General features: G+C 43.6%; 2 protein-coding genes across 10 annotated transcripts in view; one reads left to right on the top strand and one right to left on the bottom strand.

Moving 5' to 3' along the window:
* Positions 1-23566, bottom strand: part of LOC147056219 (uncharacterized) — a 239053-nt gene that overhangs the window by 105308 nt on the left and 110179 nt on the right. The window lies entirely within an intron of this gene.
* The window catches only part of LOC147056220 (palmitoyltransferase ZDHHC5-A-like), a 169558-nt gene that overhangs the window by 94424 nt on the left and 51568 nt on the right, over positions 1-23566 (top strand). For all 9 annotated transcript variants that reach the window (XM_085911350.1, XM_085911355.1, XM_085911349.1 and 6 more), the window contains 2 exons: positions 17965-18056; positions 20424-20535. In XM_085911350.1, coding sequence (XP_085767476.1) covers positions 17965-18056; positions 20424-20535 — 204 coding nt within the window. The remainder of the gene's footprint in view (positions 1-17964; positions 18057-20423; positions 20536-23566) is intronic.

The raw sequence follows: 23566 nt of genomic DNA, 5'->3' as shown, positions 1-23566 counted from the left end.
CTGGTGAAATTTGAAACTACTACATGTTTTAGGATTGCTAATTTGCCTGGGCCAAATCCAATAACCAATTACTCACCATCTGAACTTCCATGCCACTTGACAGTGTCTATGTATGCACTTGGCACCAGGACACCCTAGGCCGCAGTTTAATGATCAACTTTGTAGTCGTGCCATCGGATTTGCGACTGCATACTTCGGACACGGTTGACAAGAGGGGCAAAGATGTCAACTGGTGGGTTGGCTCCGATGGTGGGGGAAAATGCCGGACCGACCTGGCAGACCCAAACGTACTGTGCGGGCCTACTGGGAACGTCTGGCAGAATCCCCCATCAGGAAGATCTTCAATTCCCACCTCCGGCAGGGCTTTTTCCACGTCCCGGAGGAGGCGGGGGACATTGAGTCCAAGTGAACCGTGTTCCGTGCCTCCATTGTTGAGGCAGCCGACCGGAGCTGTGGCCGTAAGGTGGTTGGTGCCTGTCGTGGCAGCATTCCCCGAACCCGCTGGTGGACACTGGTGGTAAGGGACGCCGTCAAGCTGAAGAAGTAGTACTATCGGGCCGTTCTGACCTGTGGAACTCAAGAGGCAGCCGACAGGTACAGGATGGCCAAGCGGAAAGCGGCTTCGACGGTTGCTGAGGCAAAAACCTGGGCGTGGGAGGAGTTTGGCAAGGCCATGTGTTAGACTTTGTCTTCACTCTAACTTATTTTGCAAGAACCACACGGGAGACAGTATGCCCTTTAAGCACTTGCAAGTGGAGAATTTGTTCGTTACTGTAGGTACAGCAATGTTCGAACAAAGTCTGCCTTTGGTCTCTTGCAAGAGCATATTTATTGAGAACAAGTAAGGTGGTGGTGACGTTGGACATGTTTGGTGGTCACCTCAGCAACTGGTTAATCAGTACGGAGGGTCCCAGCTCATTGTTTTACAAGGTCGTGGAAATAGAAAGTGGAGTATTTTAGATGACTAACTAGGCAAGAATGTTTGCCATTTGGAAAATTTCAACAACTGAATGGTTAAACTTTTCAGAGTCATGGAAAGGTAAAAGGTTTAAACAAAGTAAAAAATTCTAGTCTACATTCCAACATAATCATACGATCAAGATAATTTGTAATTCCTAACATATCCCTCCTGTTTATCATATGATCATGCCTACCCCGATCAATCAAACATAAGCAAGAAAATATAATGAAGAAAGTAAAACAATAAAAAAAGAAAACACAGAAACCGCACATCATTGTACTCATCACTTGCAAAGCATTTTCAATGGCCAAATCATTACGTTTCTGTAAAATATGTTGGGCTAAACAGCATCATCTCAATCTTCTTTCCGCAGCGCATCATAGTCATCACATTTGAGATGTCTGATATGTTGTATTTGCACCTGTACTATGGTAGAAGATAAAGCTCTTGATACAGCAGACTTCAAACACGGGACAACACAGGTTGCAAATAAGCATAACAACACCAGCACAACAAGCACAGGAGTCACAAATTTCAACAGTAGTTGCCACCAGTTGCCAGAGAATAGCCATGAAAAGAAATCCCATTCATGTGGGACTTTGTCCTTTGACATGGCCTGCTGTAAGTTCTTCATGAATTCATGGCATCGTTGATGTGTGTGTCATTTTCTCCTGGTATGTATGTGCAACAGGAAGTCACAATAATGTGGCACACGCCACCTTGTGCTGCAGTCATAAAGTCCAGAACCATCCTGTTTTGCAAGATCATTAGCCTAATAGCCTGAATCTCTCTGTTTTGACCATCTTTGACCTGCAGCAAGAGATTCGCAAATGATTGGAAACGATCGTTCAGTGTCTCGATGTAAAGTGCTTGTTTTCCGACTCCAATCCAAGGAAAAAGCGCATGAACAACGTTGTCTCCGACTGACCATACTTTATGGTCGTCTGGAACGTTCGCACCCCAGACAGGGTCGTGAGGGTCAAAGGTCGCAACAGCCCTGCGTCGGCGTACAGAAGAGTTGTGCGCTGTCGTCAGCTGATGATGTTGTATCCTGTAGGTGTGGTCTGTCACCCACACTGGAGCACACACTCCTGTCCAGTTGGCGGGCAGCATCGGATAAACTTTGTGACCACAAAGCCACCAGCCATTCTGTATGAAGTAGGTCCCGTTTGATGGTGCAGCCATATCAGTGAGAGATCCCTCACCACTCGAAACAGCTCTCTTATCCTGACACTCAGCGGTGATGTCCAAAGCTCCCATCCAGTTTCCTCCTGGAGAGCAGTCATCATTAATGCATTTGTGGGTCTCGTTACCTTGGATGTAACATGTAGTTCACTCCAGCTGGTCTCTCTGTGTAGGCCACTTGCGGCAATCTTCGTCCTTTAACAGTCACATTGAGATTTGTCCAGAAAAGCTGATCACAGGTACCGTCTGCAAGTCCAGGGCGGAAAGGGTCAGCATCATTGACTGTGACAGCACGGTGTTGATATCCAACTCCTCCCATGGATGCCATACATTTCGCTTCAGTGACATTCATTGCTCTGGCCTCCAAGTGAACTTGTGTGGAGGAAGGGGGGAGTTTGGAACACACATAGCATCCCTCCTGTGTGTGAGCTCTCACATTGAACTTAACATACCGGTACCAAGTGTTTGTTTTGTATGGGTTTCTGGGGTCCCATGACCAGTCCTCAAAGTTCTCATCATGTGACCATCTTCTTCCACGGTTGACACTGTCAATCGGTCCATTCAGATGAGCTCACAAAGCATAGCAGGCTCCAGCCACAACGAAGCATAGGATCCACCTAGCATATGAAGCCCCGGTTACTTGGATGGCAGAGACACCGGGACATCCCCTCGCCCTAGCGGAGTGGGGGTCGATGGATTCTTCACCAACATTGAGACGCCCCACCCTAAAAGATGACGCCCCTTTGTAGTCAGTCTTCCCCACCACTCCGAATTAGCGGTCCAGCACTATCTGAAACTTGCAGTGGCTGAGGTGAATCCAGCTGGGCTGTTCAGCAATCTTTACTGCAGTGGGGGTAGTCAGCAAGACTTGGAATGGTCCCTCCCACCGTGGGCTGGCCCAGTTCTTTCTTTTGATGGCCTTGATGTAGACCCAGTCTCCTGGCTTGATGGGGTTGTCAACCTGTGGGGAAGGAAGATCAGGCGGCAGTAAATTTGCATTTGACACATCTTCCATTTTGAGCGTCCTGATCATGTAATCTGCCAAGGACTGTTCTTCATCTGCTTTTTGCAAATCTGCAGTGAACACGGGTAGTCTATATGGTCTCTCATGGACGATTTCAAAAGGTGATAGCCCTTCTGAAGTGCTTTTGATAGTAGTGTTTGCTCGTTCAACCAGGCCTGCACTGGATGGGTGCCAAGCGCAGTGTTTTTTTAAACGTTATCCCAAGGTGTACAGCCATGTTTTGTTTAAGTATGGACCGTTGTCACAGGAAATGAACTGCGTGATGCCATGAGCCGGTATGACGGCTTTGCAAATGGCTTTTGCCACTGTTAAGGCATCTACTCGTTTAGATGGAACTATTTCCACCCATTCAGTATTTGTGAGGTCCACTTTGTGTGAGTTCGATAAAATCCATGTGCATGATTTGAAATGGGTAAAACGGTTTTGGAAATGAGCCTCTCTTAGGTCTCATGTTTCCTTGTGGATTATGTTTCACACAAACATGACATGCTTTACAAAAATTTTTAAGTAAGCATCTAAACCAAAGGTAGTGAATTGTTGATGTATGATGGAGCACATCCCTCCTGTCGACACATGGCAAGGCCCATGTGTCGCAATTGCCGCTGCCTTAAAAAGTGACTTTCGTAAAACAGGTTTGTCATTGATGCAGTGGATATGATCTGTATCCACTATTGCACCTTTTGTCGCCCACATGCATGTCTGTCAGTATAGTTTTATCTATGAGTTGCGTGTCCTCTGAATCTATCATAAAAACTTCATGGCCATGTTTCCCTGATGCTGCTTCTTTAGCAATTTTGTATGCTAATCTGGTTCCATTTGAGACTTCATCTGTGCCTGTGGTGTGAGCAGCACATTTACACACAGCTAGTTTAGCAGGTAAATGGATGGCCTGCAACAAGTCTTTTAACAAGGAGGCATGGGTAACCGGCTTACCGGTTGATGTTGTCATCCCCCTGCGCTTTTCAGGATCCGGACAGCTTGGAGCATGAAGCTGTCCCTGAGTCTGGTGGTGCGGGAGCGCAGGCATCTGTATCTCTTCCTAGAGGGCAGAAGTACAAACAAAGAGTGAGCGGGGTGACTCTCATCACACACAACTTCACACTGCTTTGCGGGTGAGACGGGAGGCGTAAACTTCCTTCAGGGAGGGGAGTGGAGCCCCGATGATTTTACTCGCAGTGGTCACTATGCGCTGCAGGGCCTTCATGTTGTACTCAGAGCAGCCACCACCCCACACAGCGATGCAGCTGGAGAGGACGCTCTCAATGTTGCCACGGTAGAATGTGGTCATGACAGCGGGAGGAGCACTTGCCCGCCTGAGTTTCCGCAGAAAGTACAGGCGGCGCTGAGCCTTCTTCGCCAGCGACGCAGTGTTGGTGGTCCAGGAGAGGTCCTCACTGATGTGCACCCCCAGGAATCTGGTAATACTCACTCTCTCCACCACAGCTCCGTCAACGGTCAGCGGCAGGTGGTGGGCGTGACCCTTCCGGAAGTCAATGATAATCTACTTGGTCTTGTTGACGTTCAGCAGAAGGTTGTTGTCCCTGCACCAAGCAGCCAAAAGGTCGACCTCCGATCTGTAGTGAGTCTCGTCGCCACCGGTGATCAGACCCACCACAGTCGTGTCATCTGCATATTTCAGCACGCGGTTGCTGCTGTAGGTCACAGTGGAGTCATGCGTCAGCAGGGTGAAGAGCAGCGGACTGAGCACGCAGCCTTGAGGGGCCCCCGTGCTCAGCGTGATGCTGCTGGAGACACTGTCGCCCACACGCACTACTTGAGGCCTCTGACAGAGGAAGTCCAGTAGCCAGTTGCAAAGGGAGGTACTGAGGCCCAGCTTGTCAAGTTTGCAAATGAGACGCTGTGACTAGACTAGACTGAAGCTATGACTCCCGTTTCATCATCTCTTACTACAACTGGATACTCTCCTTGTGTACCTGCCCATCAACAGATTTCACCCAAATAGTATTTTGGGAGGCCTTCAAATTAGGGACTTTATTTTTTATTATGGTTTTACAAGCCCCAGTATCACACAAAAACTCTACATCACTTCCTCCAATGTTTAAGGTAACGTGGATTTTCTTTTCATGCATTCAAAATGTCCCATGCTGTATTAACATCTACTATTTCTTCCTCTGTAGGAGCACAAGAGGTCAAAGGGGAGGAATCTAGTCATTTGCCTTTTCCTCTGCCTCGTCCTCCACCCTTTAATTGGTCTTGTTTTGCATAACGACACTCTTGCAAAGTGTCAGTTCCCACAGTTCCAACAGTTGTCAGAATCTGGTGGGGATTTTGAACCATATGGCGGCCTGCGATCTTGTTGTGTCTTCATCTAGGTCATCATCATCATCGTGTAGATGAAATACATCAGAACCTTTGCCTTTTCTATTACTTTTTCAGCATGTCTGGCCCACTGCATGGTTGTTGTAACACTAGCAGTGTCCACTTCCACCATGTGTTTCCTCACCCAATTGCCAATTTCAGGGCGGAAACCAGTGAGGAGTGCATTTTTAAGCTGTTGCTGATAAGCACTCTCAGCTGCATCATTGAATGGGATGCCACTATGCATCCTAAATTCTTTTTCAAATCTCAAGCGAAAATCATCAATATCAGTACCTCCCAGGCTTCTGTTTTATTCCTGCTGAATGACCATAATTCGCTCGTCTTTGAAATATTGTTTGCACTCTTTGCACAAGATCATTCCATTGTGCTGCATACTCGCCTCTCAATTGATTTCCCTGAACATGATAGGGGAAAGGCCCTTGGTTATTTCTACCTGTATAATTTCCTCTAACCTTGGCCCAATCGTTTCCCAAGACATTGCAGCTTCTCCTGCCTCATGCCCATTCAGTCTATAGGAATGTATGATTCCAGCCATGTCTTCTGCCCATTTATCTGGGTCTTCTGCAACAGGGGTAATCCCTTCAACTGCCTTTCTTGCCTCTTCCAAAGTCCATGGCCGAAAAACATGTATGTGAAGGGTAGCCTGCCCCTTCAAGCCTCTCTCTCTTGCAGAGGCCGTGCCCGCACTCCAGATCCGTGAGGAGGAATTGCGCCAGGTGTTCCGGAGACAAAAGATCAGGAAGGCACCGGGCCCAGACGGCGTGTCACCCTCCTGCTTGAAAGTCTGTGCTTAGCAGCTGGCGCCCACCTTTGCACGGATCTTCAACCGCTCCCTGGAGCTGTGTGAGGTGCCCTCGTGCTTCAAAAGCTCCACCATCGTTCCAGTGGCCAAGAAGCCCACCGTCACAGGATTGAATGACGACAGACCTGTCACTCTGACATCTGTGGTCATGAAATTTTTTGAGAGGTTGGTGCTGAACCACCTGAAGCATGTCACGGGCCCCCTGCTTGACCCCCTCCAGTTTGCCTACCGGGCAAACAGGTCGGTGGATGATGCGGTGGACTGCACTACATCCTGCACCACCTGGACACCCCAGAAACGTACGCCAGGATCCTGTTTTGTGGATTTCAGCTCGGCGTTCAACACCATTGCTCCTGACATCCTCCAACAGAAGCTCACCCAGCTCGCGGTGCCTGCCTCCACCTGTCATTGGATCACCAGCTTCCTGACCAACAGGAGACAGCGTGTGAGGCTGGGGAGCATCACATCTGGCACCAGGACCACCAGTACTGGCGCCCCTCAGGGGTGCGTCCTCTCCCCACTGCTCTTCTCTCTCTACACCAACGATTTATCGTCAGGTGACTCTCCTGTGAAGCTCCTGAAGTATGCAGACGACATGACTCTCATCGGACTGATCCGGGACGGTGATGAGACTGCGTACAGACAGGAGGTGGAGCGGCTGGTCCACTGGTGCAGCCAAAATCACCTGGAGCTGAACCCGCTCAAGACCGTGGAGATGAGGGTGGATTTCAGGCGAGATGAACTCTGATGAACTCACACCACTCTTAGAGTCTCAGAGTCATTGCTGTGCTATAACATCCTGCTCTCCACACCTTTTTGGATTGTCTACACTGTTTGCACTATGTGTCTTCTAGTCAAGTCAAGTCAAGTTTATTTGTATAGCCCTAAATCACAAGCAGTCTCAAAGGGCTTCACATAGACAATCAATTGACAATAATTCTCAAAGCATCCCCTGATCTTAGGCTCCCAAAAGGGCAAGGAAAAACTCAAAAACCCCTACCAGGGGAAAAATGAGAAACCTTGAGAAGGGACCACAGATGGAAGGATCCCCCTTTCAGGATCACCAGGCTGCAATGGATGCAAAGAGGGCACATAAAATACATCATATGGAAATCAAAAAGTGGATGCCCAGGCCAAAGCCAAGAGCTGTCGGAGGTGCCTTCGATTGTCCTGGCAGTGTCCTCCAGGAGGGTATTCCACTGCAGTTCCCTCATGCTGAATTGGTCCACGAGAATCTAGATAGCCATCGTCAGCATGGGTGTCACCTAACCACCACCCCAGCCGGGGAGGGGTGGGGGGAGTGGGGTCGGGGAGAGGTTAAAGGCCACATCATAGAAATACGTCTTTAAACGTGTCTTAAATGTTTCTACTGAGGTAGCATTTCTAATATCCATTGGCAGGGCATTCCAGAGCTCTGGAGCCCGAATGGAAAATGCTCTAGCCCCTGCAGACATTTTCTTGGCCCTAGGTGTCACTAAAAAACTAGCGTTTTGCGAACGAAGGTTACGAGACAGAACATAAGGAACAACTAAGTTGACGAGATATGAAGGCGCTAAGCCATGCAATGATTTATAGGTTAACAGAAGAACTTTGAAGTCACATCTTAAATGGACCGGGAGCCAATGTAAATTGGCTAATATTGGGGTAATGTGATCAAATTTTCTTGTCCGTGAGAGCAGCCTTGCAGCAGCATTTTGTACTAACTGTAGACTTTTGATGCTGGACTTGGGAAGACCAGAGAATAATGCATTACAGTAGTCCAGGCGCGACGTGATAAATGCATGTATAATAATTTCGGCATCACCGGTCGAGAGGATTGGGCGAATCTTAGCAATATTACGAAGGTGAAAAAATGCTATTCTGGTTATAATTTTAATATGCTTTTGAAAGGAGAGCGTTTGGTCAAATATTACCCCGAGATTAGTTACAGTATCACTCTGAGTGATAGTACGGCTATCTAGAGTTATAGCGGTTTCCTTAAATAAATGTTGATAACGAGCTGGACCAATTATCAACATCTCAGTTTTATTTGGGTTCAGACGAAGGAAGTTGAGAGACATCCATTGCTTGATCTCTGCAAGGCATGCCTCAAGATTACAACAGTCCCGCGGATCTGTCATTGATAATGGCATATATAATTGGGTGTCATCCGCATAACATTGAAAACTAATATTATATTTACGTATTATGTTCCCAAGCGGAGTCATATAAATATTAAATAGAATTGGTCCTAGTACCGATCCCTGTGGGACAGACACCACACGTAACTTTATAGAGCTCAGAGGACGCATTGCCATGGACCACTCGGTGCGTCCTGTCTGATAGATACGAATGAAACCAGTCTAGTGCTGACCCCGAAATACCAACACAACCTTTAAGACGCTTTAATAAAATATTGAAGTCAACAGTGTCAAAGGCAGCACTAAGATCGAGTAGTAACAATACCGATGAAGTATTTGAATCCATAGCTAAGAGGAGATCATTAGTCACTTAAGCAAGTGCTGTCTCAGTGGAATGATTAGCTCTAAACCCAGACTGAAAAGATTCATATCGATTATTAGCGACCATGTAATCAATAAGCTGCTGCGCTACTACTTTTTCAAGCAGTTTTGCTATGAATGGGAGATTTGAAACTGGCCTATAGTTACCGAGACAGTCCGGGTCAAGATTTGGTCGCTTAAGTAGCGGTTTAATGATAGCGGTTTTAAAGGCTGTAGGCACTATCCCAGAGGAGATAGACATATTAATTATATTTAGAACAGACGGTCCTAAGATTTGAAATAATTCTTTAAGTAGTTTGGTTGGAAGCGGGTCAAGTAAACATGTTGTTTGTTTAGCCGCACTAACTAATTGTGTAAGCCTTTCGAGGGACACGCTTTTAAAATTTGAAAGGGTTATCGCATGATCATCGGCGCCGGTAATCGGCGGTCCCGACTGAGTGATCGGAATGGTCATCTTGATCTCATCCCTAATGGATTCAATCTTCCGAGCAAAATATTTCATGAACTCGTCAGCCGAGTGAAAGGAGCTATCGGGGGTTGGCTGGCGCAGTGTTAGCTTTGCCACCGTATCAAATAGGTATTTAGGATTGTTCTTATTGAGATTAATGACCTGCGAAAAATAACGAGTTTTTGCTAAGATAAGCGCATCTTTATATTTCAGGAGGCTGTCACGCCATGCCTGATGGAAAACCTCAAGTTTGGTTAAACGCCATTTGCGCTTATGCTTTCTACTTAATTGTTTAAGCGAACGAGTTTCATCTGTGAACCACGGAGTAGGCAGTCTACGGCAAGTTTTTAGACGTAGCGGCGCCACCGAGTCAATGGCATTTAACAATGTAGCATTGAATTCATTTGTAAGATTATCAATAGAGCCGGTATATGAGGGCAATACGGCAGTTGCTGGTCGCAGTAGCTCAGATAGCGCAGTCGCAGTCATGGAGTTAATATTACGGCTGCTATAATTCTGATTGCTCTCTTGTCTTTGACTAAGAACTAAAATTTCAAATTTTATTAAGTAGTGATCAGACAAAACAGTAGTGTATGGCAGTACTGTTAAATTAGAGGTTGCCAGTCCTCGGGATAATACCAAATCTAAGGTATTACCATTTTTATGCGTTGCTACCTGTACGGCTTGCGTAAAACCAAACGTATCAATAAGAGTCTGAAACGCCGAAGTAAGTGGCTCTGACGGTAAATTCATGTGGACGTTAAAATCGCCCATGATTATTATATTATCCGCGTTTGTCACTAGATCAGCCACGAATTCTGAAAATTCATCCAGGAAGCTAGCGTAAGCCCCAGGTGGACGGTAAATAACAGCAAGATAAAATGACGGTAAAGGGGTAGATCGGACAGTGAGAACTTCAAATGTTTTAAATATGTTAGTCGAACGAGGCGTAAATCTAAGATCGGAATTTGAGATGAGGGCAACACCCCCACCCTTTTTTCGAGGACGCGCCACATGCGAGCTCACAAAATTTGGAGGCGAGGCCTCATTAAGCGGTAGCAGTTCATTAGGTTTCAACCAGGTCTCGCAAAGACCAAATATATTTAGATTATGTTCCGTGATGAGGTCATTAACGAGAACTGCTTTTGTATGAAGCGATCTAATATTCATAAAACCAAGTTTAAGTGTAATCGGTTGGTCAGGGTTTGTAATTATCAGAGGATTTTTGAACGAAATGAAAGTAAGATTGTGTTCTCTAGGCCTGACATCACCTCTCAATTGTTTATTCGCGCGGCGGGACGATACGACCGTAGGAATTTGATAGTAAACATTTGGTACACACGTAATACTATCTGAAACAGGCACCATATCATCAGCTATACCGGTCGGGGTGGAGCGTTTGGATTTGTCTGCCACCTCAGTAGAAAGTGTGTTCATGTGTACTGTAGCACTATTCAAACTGTGACGCTCTAGTCTACACAAGGAGCTATGTGCATGCTGGAAGTCTAGCCTAGCGCTAGTTAACTTTAACTTAACTGCTGCCGGGCGAGTTGGGTTCGGCGCTAGCCTAGTCCGGACACCCCCGCGCTTTCCCCTCTTCTGCCTCCTTCTCTGCATCCATTGCAGCCGGGTCATCCTGGAAGCAGGACCCTCCCATCTGTGGTCTCTTCTCAAGGTTTCTCACTTCCCCTAGTCGGAGATTTGAGTTATTCCTTGCCCTCATGGGAGTTTAAGATCAGGGGATGGCTGAGAATATTGTCATTTGTCATTTTCACATGTCCTGAGTGTTGTTAATCACCTAAATGTTGAACAGAGACTGTGATGTAACGAAGTCAAATTCCTTGTTTGGCATGCTCAAACATGGCGAATAAATTCTTCTTGAATCTTGAATAGGGTATCATTGGGCACACATCAGCATTGTCTAAAGTTTGGGAAAATCTAGCAGCATTGGTCATACTTGTTCGTACAGGAGTTCTAATAACGTGACCCTGACCTTTCTTGCTATTATATTGGGGAGGGTGCAGGTCTGTTAAACTTGGATACAAGTTTTGCATTGGAGCGGAAAGCTCCTCTTGCCCCTCTGCTTGAGATGTGCCTTCAGCTGCAGCTTGAACTGTGGCCGGGACAGCGCGCCTGCGCACTGTGGCCTCATTGTCTTCTGGCCTGACAAACATATTTGCGGCCTCATCACTTTTCACCTTTATATTTTTTGTCTTTTGAATTTGTTCTCTAATAAGCCTTGTTCTCTTCTCTCTTGTGAAGCTTTCAACCACGTTCTAGCAACTTTCAACTTCCCTTCTACTCCATACTTTTTCTTCCACTTTCGCATGTATCACAAACAATTAAGAAATCTACTCGCCATGTACTTCTCATCTCCTTCAAGAGCTAGAGATTTACCGTCTGTATTTCCCATCTAAATTTGGTGTTTTTAGTTTTTCTAAATGTTTTTTTTCAATATTTTATTCTTTTTTTTTTTCTTTTTGAGAAGCCTTAATGCAGGTTCAAATTGACCTTTCAACAAAATTGCCTTTTAGTCAATTTATCCTACCAGTCACACTCTCAATCACACAACTTTCATGCAAACAGCTTGGAAAAACGGACCAAAAAAAAAAAGAATCTATGCCCTACTTCAATTAAGAAAAAGAAGCTCTTTTTTTTTTTAGCCTCCCACTGGGACTAAAACCCAAGCTGTTTCTTAGGCTGGACAAACCAAAACCGTATACCTCATAGCTCGGACAAACCAAAGCCGTATATCTCATAACTCGGACAAACCAAAGCCGTATATCTTGTGCACCTTTAACTTTTTACGTGTTTCACAACAACACAATCACACAACTTTCGGGCTTTAACTTATTTGTCCCCTGGTTCGTTGCACTGCCGGATCCCGTCAATCCGCCGCCGTCAGACAAAGGCAGACCTAGGATGCTGGCCCAGCGAAGAATTTACTCCCCAGGACTTTCTTAACCAGGTCCGGCGAATGGACGCTGGCCCGTCGATGAAAAGCAGCACGTCGTCCTCTGTCGGTCAGCAACGAGTATGTTTGGGATCCGGGTCATGGCACCAGTATGCCCTCTAAGCACTTGCAAGTGGAGAACTTGTTTGTTACGGTAGGTACAGCAATGTTCGAACAAAGTCTGCCTTTGGTCTCTTGGAAGAGCATATTTATTGAGAACAAGTAGGGCGGGGGTGACATTGGACATGTTTGGTGGTCACCTCAGCAACTGGTTAATCAGTGCGGAGGGTCCCAGCTCATTGTTTTACAAGGTCGTAGAAATAGAAACTACTGGAGTATTTGAGATGACTAAGCAAGAATGTTTCCACACCATTTGGCAAGTTTCAACAACTGAATGGTTAAACTTTTCAGAGTCAAGGAAAGGTAAAAGGTTGGAACAAAGTTAAAAATTCTAGTCTACATTCCAACATAATCATACGCTCAAGATAATTTGTAAACCCTAACACCATAGAGAATGACTTCCAGATGGCTTTGAGGAAACTCTCAGGAGGGGGAAGCAGTGCATCGTCAACACTGTTTAAAGTGGACATGTTGTGCTGCTGACCTCGACTCGGGACGTTGTGAGTCGGTGGGGAGAAAACTTCGAAGACCTCCACAATTCCACCAATGTCACCCCCACCTTGGCCACTCTCACCCCCACCCTTTTTCTCTCAATAAATACTCTCTTGCATGAATCCAACGGCAGACTTTGTTCGAACATTGCTGTACCTACAGTAACTAACAAACTCTCCACTTGCAAGTGTTCAAAGGGCATACTGTCTCCCGTGTGGTTCTTGCAAAATAAGTTAGAGTCAGAACATCTCCAACAGAGTGTGCTGCTGACCTCGACTAAGGACGTTGTGAGTCGGTAGGGAGAATACTTCGAAGACCTCCTCAATTCCAATGACACGCCTTCCATTATGGAAGCAGGGCCTGGAAACTCTGAGGTGGACTTTCCAATCTCTGGGGTCGAAGTCACCGAGGTAGTTAAAAAACTCCTTGGGGTCAAGGCTCCGGTAGTGGATGAGATCCGCCCGGAGTTCTAAAAGGCTCTAGATTTTGTGGGGCTGTCCTGGCTTACACGCCTCTACAGCATTGCGTGGACATCGGGAACAGTGCCTCTGGATCGGCAGACTGGGGTGGTGGTGCCCCTCTTTAAAATGGGTGACCGGAGGGTGTGTTCCAACTACAGAGGACTTACACTCCTCAGCCTCCCTGGTAAGGTATATTCAGGGGTCCTGGAGAGGAGGGTCCGTTGGGAGGTCGAATCCCGGATTCAGGAGGAACAGTGTGATTTTTCGTCCTGGACATGGAACAGGATCCTCGAGGATGCATAGGAGTTCTCTCAGCCAGTCCACACGTGTTTTGTGGATTTGGAGAAGGCGTTTGACTGTGTCCCTCGGAAAGTTCTGTGGAGGGTGCTTCGAGAGTACGTCGTGCCGAACAAACTGATAAGGGCGGTTCGGTCCCTGTATCAACAATGCCAGAGTACGGGGTCCCAAACCAACTGATCGGTCCAATGCCAGAGCTTGGTCCGCATTTCCAGCAGTAAGTCAGATTCGTTCCCAATGAGGGTTGGACTCCACTCAGGCTGCCCTTTGTCACCGAATCTGTTCATAACTTTTAGGACAGATTTTTTAGGCACAGCGGAGGTGTTGAGGGTGTCCGGTTTGAGGACCTCAATTGCATCTCTCCTTTTTGCAGACAACATGACGCTGGTGGCTTCTTCAAGCCGTGATATCCAGCTCTCACTGGAGCAGTTGGCCTCCGAGTGTGAAGCAGTCGGGATGAAGGTCAGCACCTCCAAATCTGAGACTATGGTCCTCAGTCGGAAAAGAGCTGAATGCCCTCTCCAGATCGGGGATGATATCCTGCCCCAAGTGGAATAGTTGAAGTCTCTTGGGGTCTTGTTCACGAGCGAGGGCAAGATGAAGCGTGAGATCGACGGCAGGATCAGTGCAGCGTCGGCTGTAATGTGGACTCTGTACCAATCCATCGTGGTGAAGAGAGAGCTGAGCCAAAAGGCAAAGCTCTCAAAAGGCAAAGCTCTCTACGCTCCTACCTTCACTTATGGTCACGAGCTATGGGTCGTGACCGAAAGAACAAGCTACAAGTGTCCAAAATGGGTTTTCTACGCAGGGTGTCCGGGCTCTCCCTTAGATATAGGATGAGAAGCTCTGTCATCCGGACGAATTAGCTGGCGAGAGGGAAGTCTGGGCATCCCTCCTAAAGCTGCTGCCCCCGTGACTTGACCTCAGATAAGCGGAAGAAGATGAATGGATGGATGGACTGCATCTAACCATTTTGTTACTATTTTTTGTTACTTTTTAAAATCACAGACGCATTGATGTTATAGGTCAAAAGTCAGTTGTGTTGTGCATGCCTAAACCATAGCAGTCGTGAACACAAGCTACTGAAACCAAAGACAATGAGGAGACGATCTGTCCCTACGATCGTTCAACGAATTGTTCACCCCCCCTCCCCCACACAACACACACATGGACGCCAGACGAAGTGAGTTGTTGCATGTCTGAGCTCAAATTACCTGAGAAAAGATTGACAATTTTTTTCTGCAGTCTTGTCAAGACTATATTTGACTGCATATCTTTCTGTTTATTAAGGCATATTGCACACATAAATAAATAATAGTAAAATAAGAAAATAAATAAAAAGATAAATGACAAACTAAAACAAAGACTAAGCTAAATAATACTAGAGCTTATTCATTAATAATATAAAGGTGCACATATACATGTTATTTAAAATCTATTGTAAGAAGTATTTTCAAATAAAGATTGCCCATAGAGCAATGTAATCTCTCAGCGATTGCAGACTGGCGCCTCTCTTCATGTCATAAAGTTGGGGGGAATAAAAACATCCCTTTGTGTCCTGGCAGTGTGTCAGTCTGCCGCTCTTATTTATTTATGGGCTTGCAAGTGCTGTTTGGGTGAGTGGTTCCTTTCTTCTTTGGCTAATTATGAATGTACATTCCCTGACTGTGAACTGGCCAACATAGTTCATGTTCATTCACTGATTTGTTCACTCCTGGAGACGCAACATGTTCACTCACTGATGCACCATGACTTGTTCACGAATGGGAAAATCAGCACGTTCAGTCGTTCACTCACTGATCTGTTCAGTTGATGAACGGAGAAGGCAGTTCACTCACAAATCCGTTCAGTTGATGAATGGGAAAGTCAGTTCACTGCCAATGTTACATTGGTCAATTAGAGATGTTTTTTTGATTAAATAAATACGCCGATACAATAGCTACTATTACAAGATGATCAACAGTTAGCTAAATCATTAACACCTTCAGCAACCCGTAATAATATGTATCATTTACTGACAAGCACAGACAATCTTAGCCTACAAATATGGCATAACATTTCCCTTAGGTACATGTGGTAGGCATTTGGCTTTGAGATAAGTTAGAAAAATACATGTTTTCAGCATGTATTGTATTTTATTATATTTATTATAAATTTTTGGTTCATTGTCTTACACATGAATACCGTAATTTTCGGGCTATAAGTTGCGTTTTTTTTTCATAGTTTGGGTGGGGCTGCGACTTATACTCAGGAGCGACTTAAATGAAAAATTTTCAAAATTTGAAAATCCCCGATGTAGTGAAACTGCGATAAACGAATCGCGATGTAGCAAGGGATTACTGTCATTTGAACTGCAAGTGACGTTAGCAGCGCGGCGGTTGTTTACATTAGGACAAAGGATTTGATCACGGGATGACGAAGATGACGAAGGGCCCCACATTTGAAGGGTTTAATGATTTGGAGTGACACAAGGTTTGAAAAACGTATTTATGTTATAGTTATTTGATATATTTTATTTCGTGTAGCAACTTGTATATTTTTTATTGTTACAGTTCAGTAGTTGTTGGCTCGTTGAACTCGTTAAAAGAGCCGTTTATCAAACCCACGTATTTCCTGGTACTTTGTTAATGCTACAATATAGTTTTATACTAGATCTGTGTGGCGCACGCGCGGCGTTGTTGACATAAAGGACGAGGAATTTGATTGATGCATTTTATGATTAGGAGTGACACAGATGGTTTGATAATATTGTTGTAATATGATGGTTATTTGAAATATACTTTATATATCGTTATATGGGTCGGTGGAATAATTAGAAATGCAACTTACGAGTCCGATGTCAGCGGCGCGGCACATATGTGGCGCATACGCCGCATTGTTTACATAAAGCCGTTTACCAAACCCACGTCTATGCTTGTTCTTTGTTAAAGCTACAATATAGTTATATACTCAATATGTGGAATAACAACGAGGCTGACGTCAGCGCACGCGTCAGCGTTGTTGACGAAGAAAGAGGAATTTGATTGATGGATTTAATGATTTGGAGTGACACAGATGGTTTGATAATATTGTTGTTTATGATATTTATTTGAAATATACTTTATATATCGTTCTATGGGTCTGTGGAATAATTAGAAATGCAACTTACAACAAGTCCGATGTCAGCAGTGCGGCGCATATGTTTACATAAAGGACGATCGATGGATTTAATGAATTGGAGTGACTCTGAATGTTACTTAGGCCCGTTCTCAGCTCCTCGTTTGTGTATGTCACGTTAGCATACCGTATCGTTTAGCCTGTTGTTGCTGGTTCATGTCTGTGCTTGGTGTTGGATTTTGACAAATAAAATTGCCCCAAAAGTGCGACATACTCCGGTGCGACTTATACATGTTTTTTATTCACTTTATTGTGCATTTTATGGCTGGTGCGACTTATACTCCGGAGCGACTTATAGTCCGAAAAATACGGTATATACTTTCTTTGATGTGTTGTGACAGATCATCTGCACTCGCACTTCCCAGGATTTCAGAACTAAAATATCTTGAAGTTACACAATCATTCTTTAGCACAGAATGTGTATGTCCATCTGTTTTTACTTTGAATACATATTGAGACTTTCATCAAACTCGAGGTCGAACGGTCTGGCTTTGTTGACACTTAACTCACTTCTAATTGACATGTAACAAGCTTCTTCTTGAAGTATGACGTTAACCCAAACTTGATTACGTAGCCAGTCATGTCCTTGCCGCATGCAAAGCTTTTTGCTATTTTTGAGTCATTAATCATATTGCGGAAGCGCTCTTTTATGCACTCACTGGAGGTGTATAAGTGGTGTTTCATCATTGTGTACAGGCACCACAGCACAGCAGACATTGTGAATGCCACAGTAAGGCCCACAATACTGTATTTTTCGCACTATAAGGCGCACCTAAAACCCTAAAATGTTCTCAAAAGCCGGCAGTGGGCCTTATAGTCCGGTGCGCTTTATATATGGACCATATTCCTAAATTTAAACTGGGCCGAAGCTTTGTGTCATGAAATCAATCATAAGTGGCCCGCTGAAGACTATGAATCATGAATCAAAAAGACTATGGATCATCATTTTGTGATTTTACAGTCATTTGTTGCGTCTGTAGTTGAAATAAAAAAAGATCAAATGGAGAATGATTTGATTTGGATTAAAAATCTGACATGATGCTTAAATGGTGCGCCTTATAGTCCGGTGCGCCTTATATAAGGACAACGTTTTAAAATGGGCCATCATTGAAGGTGCGCCTGATAGTCCGGTGCGTGCGCCTTAAAGTTCGGAAAATACGGTAATTGTCATATTCAAGATGTCCATTACTCTGTTGTTTTTGTCTACTTTCTTATTGTCTTTAGGTGACAGGAAAGTTCAGAGGAGGCGTTAACCCTTTTACCAATGGGTGTTGGAAGAATGTCACTCTTGTCCTCTGCAGTTCACAGGCACCCAGGTTTACATTTACAATTTATGACCACACCATCCATTCAACTTCATACAAGTGTGTCATGATGTCCATGGACTTTAAAAATAAAAATTACAAAAATGACATGACCAACAGCAGTTGCAAAAAGAAACACATGGGACAAAATACTAGTCGTATTATATAATACTTACTTGGTTGCAAATATACCATAATTTTTGGACTACAAGTCGCTCCGGAGTATAAGTCGCACCAGCCATAAAAATCTTAATAAAGTGGAAAAAAACATATATAAGTCGCACCGGAGTATAAGTCGCACTTTTGGGGCAAATTTATTTGTCAAAATCCAACACCAAAAACAGACATGAACCAGCAACAACAGGCTAAACAATACGGTATGCTAACGTGACATATACACAAATGAGGAGCTGAGAACGGGCCTTGTTAGAGATGTTCTGACTCTAACTATTTTGCAAGAACCACACGGGAGACAGTATGCCCTTTAAGCACTTGCAAGTGGAGAGAGCCTGTTCGTTACTGTAGGTACAGCAATGTTTGAACAAACTCTGCCGTTAGTCTCTTACAAGAGCATGTTTATTGAGAACAAGTAGGGTGGGGGTGACATTGGACATGTTTGGTGTCACCTAGGCAACTGGTTAATCAGTGTAAAGGGTCCCAGCTCATTGTTTTACAAGGCCGTAAAAACAGAAACTAGTGGAGCATTGTAGATGACTAACTAAGCAAGAAAGTGTTTCCACACCATTTGGAAAGTTTCAACAACTGAATGGTTAAACCTTTCAGAGTCAAGGAAAGGTAAAAGCTTTAAACAAAGTTAATAATTCTAGTCTACATCCCAACCTAATCATACGATCAAGATAGTTTATAAACCCTAACAGGCCTGACGTAACATTCCGAGTTATTCAAGTAAGTATTACATAAATAACACGTTTATCAAACCATCTGTGTCACTCCAATTCATTAAATCCATTGATCGTGCTTTATGTAAACAATGCCGCGTATGCGCCGCATATGCTGACGTCGGACCCGTTGTAAGTTGCATTTCTAATTATTCCACAGACCCATATAACGATATATAATGTACATTTCAAATAACTATGATATTACAAAAATATTATCAAACCATCTGTGTCACTCCAAATCATGAAATCCATCGATCAAATTCCTCGTTCTTTATGTCAACAACGCCGCACGTGTGCTGCAGAGATCTAGTATATAACTATATTGTAGCGTTAACAAAGTACCAGGAAAGATGTTGGGATCGATGGATTTAATGAATTGGAGTGACACAGATGGTTTGATAAACGTGTTATTTATGTAATACTTACTTGAATAACTCTGAATGTTACGTCAGGCCCGTTCTCAGCTCCTTGTTTGTGTATATGTCACGTTAGCATACCGTATCGTTTAGCCTGTTGTTGCTGGTTCATGTCTGTTTTTGGTTTTGGATTTTGACAAATACATTTGCCCCAAAAGTGTGATTTATACTCCGGTGCAACTTATATATGTTTTTTTTCACTTCATTGTGCATTTTATGGCTGGTGCGACGTATACTCCGGAGCGACTTATAGTCCGAAAATTACGGTATGTTTCCACGTACTCCTTGCAATGTGTTCACATACGCGTCATTACTTTTTGGTGAAATTAATTTCCGACTGTGAGTGGTCATTGAACGCACCTCGCGCAGTACATGAGCGAGAACTTAAAAAAATAGAATAAAAGGATGTACACAAAATATTATTCAAAACAAACTGGTACTATCTGGCGCACGGCAACTTCATCTGCCTTTCACTCAATGCATGCGTGTTCCTACAGCAGGGGATACAGAGTTTCACCTACTTTGGCACAATGGCCATACCCTGTCACGAGCTCGACGATACGCATGCATTTGCCATCTTTCTTTATGACTTTGAGTTTCTTGAGAGACATACTTGACTACGCCACTTGTTTTTTACACTGCTAACGAACAGGTGTGGCAGAGACAAGGTGGGAGGTGGGGGTGACTGGAGTGTCAATTCGGTCAGAAATATGTTTTAAATTATAAAAGTCACAAGTTGGCAACAATGCACGTAAAACAAAAAGCTTAAAGTTAACATCATCTAACTGGCACCTTTTGCTATCCATTTGTGGCCTGCTGTCTTCTTTTTTTTTTTTTTTACCACGGCCTAAAAACATTTAACGCAGACTGCCACACAACTTTTCTTGGCCTTGATATATTGCCATATAAAGTATTTGTGCTTGTTCACTTTATGCACCTGGGTTCATTTAAATTTGAATAAGCGGAGTGGACCCTCTTGTCATTCAATTTGTCTCTATTTAGTATATGTGGCTTTTGGTCAATGGCCTTTGAATACTTACTTCCTTATGTGTCCTCTGCAGATATTTGGCAAGGAAGCCGTATGTGCACAGTGTGTGTGTGCAGCCTCCATTTCCACGGCCCCAACTGACTGAGACTCAGCTAACCACAAAGATCCTGGGCAATCTGCATAGGGTGAGCTAAGATCAAAACTAAATTCAATTGGGTTATCGTCGCAGGTTTTTATCTGTCTTGTCTATTTTGTCCCTTCTGGTGCCAACACAAGTGGATACCACTGAAGTCTTCAGACGTCTTTAGACAGCACTTTTACCTTGTTCTACATATTTGTTTATTGCCAATATTGTTAATATTGCTGACATCAAACCCCCAAAACATTAGGTTTGTTCCACCATTAACATTGCATCATCAAAGAGAGCAAGCGGTTCTAAATACTTCAGATTGGTAATTAATTTGTAAGAATCTTCCCTGAATAAATGAAAAAAATGAAATTTTCAAGTTTGTTACTTATGGGATTTTGGCCTGACACCAGCGGTAGATTCTGTGGATGTGTTTAAAGTCAAATCAGCTCTTTCTTCAAGAGAGTAGCGACCCAAAGTACAGTTTCTTCATACTGGAGGTTCACGGGGAATCAAGTGAAGTAAAGTGATTTTTCTTAAATCATATATGAGAGATCAACAATGACAAAAATTGACTCCAAATAAATTTTGTATACCATCTGCTGTTTTTTTTTTGTGTCACTAGAGTGTCTTACTATGTTATCATCATATGAATGTCAACCCAGAACTTGGTGCCAGTACGTTAAATGAAGGAGAGCTCAATCAAAACACCTGGAAGGACTTCAGAAGAACTCTAAAATGGGACATTAGTGTCCCAGACAGGACTGTCTGTTGAATTGCATGTTTTCATTTGTAAGCTTTATTTGAATGTAATTATCCTCATGAGTCTAATTAAACCTGGAAGAAGTGTGAAGCAGAGATGCTGCTTATTCTGCTGACACAAACAAAGTGGAGTAGATACGTAGCAGGGGATTGAGATAAAGCCTGGTTATTACCGTAATCCGTCGTTTATTGCGGATAATTGGTTCCAAGACCACCCGCAATAGGTGAAAATCTGAGACGTAAAGAAATATATATATACATATATATATATATATATATATATACACACCGTAATTTTCGTACTGTAAGTAAAAAAAAACAAATAAGTCGCACCGGAGTATAAATCGCACCAAAGGGGCAAATTTATTTGTCAAAATCCAACATCAAGAACAGACATGAACCAGCAACAACAGGCTAAACGATACGGCAAGCTAACGTGACATATACACAAACGAGGAGCTGAGAACGGGTCTGACGTAACATTCAGAGTTATTCAAATAAGTATTACATAAAAAACACATTCATCAAACCATCTGTGTCACTCCAATTCATTAAATCCATCGATCGTGCTTTATGTAAACAATGCGGCGTATGCGCCACATATGCGCCGCGCCGCTGACATCGGACTCGTAAGTTGCATTTCTAATTATTCCACAGACCCATATAACGATATATAAAGTATATTTCAAATAACTATCATATTACAACAATATTATCAAACCATCTGTGTCACTCCTAATCGTGAAATGCATCAATCAAATTCCTCGTCCTTTATGTCAACAACGCCGCGCGCGCGCCACACAGATCTAGTATATAACTATATTGTAGCATTAACAAAGTACCAGGAAAGACGTGGGTTTGGTAAACGGCTCTGTTAACGAGTTTAACGAGCCAACAACAACTGAACAGTAACGATAAAAACATATACAAGTTGCAACATAAAATAAAATATATCAAATAATTATAACATAAATAAGTTTTTCAAACCTTGTGTCACTCCAAATCATTAAATCCTTCAAACGTGGGGGCCTTTGTCATCCCGTGATCTAATCCTTTGTCCTTTATATAAACAACCGCCGCGCCGCACGGGTGACGTCACTTGCAGTTCAAATGACAGTAATCCCTTGCTACATCGCGGTTCGTTTATCGCGGTTTCCCTACATCGCGGATTTTTGAATTTTGAGAATTTGTGAAACTTCTTGAAAAAGTAGTAGCGCAGCAGCATATTGATTACATGGTCGCTAATAATCGATTTGAATCTTTTCAGTCTGTTTTTAGAGCTAATCATTCCACTGAGACGGCACTTGCTAAAGTGACTAATGATCTCCTCATAGCTATGGATTCAAACACTTCATCGGTATTGTGACTACTCGATCTTAGTGCTGCTTTCGACACTGTAGACTTTGATATTTTATTAGAGCGTCTTCAAGGTTGTGTTGGTATTTCAGGGTCAGCACTATGCTAGTTTCACTCATATCTATCAGACAGGACACACAGAGTGGTCAATGGCAATACGTCCTCTGAGCTCTATAAGGTTACTAGGACCAATTCTATTTCATATTCATATGATTCCGCTTGGGGACATAATATGTAAGTAGAATATTCGTTTTCAATGTTATGCGGATGACACCCAATTATATATGCCGTTATCAATGACAGAGCCGCTGTACTGTTGTAATCTTGAGGCGTGCCTCGCGGAGATCAAGCAATGGATGTCTCTCAACTTCCTTCGTCTTGACCCAGATAAAACTGAGATGTTGATCATTGGTCCAGCTCGTTATCAACATTTATTTAAGGAAACCACTATAACTATAGATAACCGTACTATCACTCAGAGTGATACTGTAACTAATCTTGGGGTAATATTTGACCAAACGCTCTCCTTTCAAAAGCACATTAAGAATATAACCAGAAATGCATTTTTTCACCTTCGTAATATTGCTAAGATTCGCCCAATCCTCTCGACCGGTGATGCGGAAATTATTATACATGCGTTTATCACGTCGCGCCTGGACTACTGTAATGCATTATTTTCTGGTCTTCCTAAATCCAGCGTCAAACGTCTACAGTTAGTACAAAATGCTGCTGCAAGGCTGCTCTCACGGGCAAGAAAATTTGATCACATGACCCCAATATTAGCCAACTTACACTGGCTCCTGGTCCATTTAAGATGATTGATTAAATCCATCAATCGTGCTTTATGTAAACAATGCCGCGTATGCGCCGCATATGCTGACGTCGGACCCGTTGTAAGTCGCATTTCTAATAATCCACAGACCCATATAACGATATATAAAGTATATTTCAAATAACTATTACAACAATAT

The sequence above is a fragment of the Syngnathus leptorhynchus genome, chromosome 5, assembly GCF_054491065.1.
Source record: "Syngnathus leptorhynchus isolate UIUO chromosome 5, UIUO_Slep, whole genome shotgun sequence".
NCBI lineage: Eukaryota > Metazoa > Chordata > Actinopteri > Syngnathiformes > Syngnathidae > Syngnathus > Syngnathus leptorhynchus.
The sequence above is the reverse complement of the archived record's forward strand: the minus strand, read 5'-3'. Positions and strand labels throughout refer to the sequence as shown.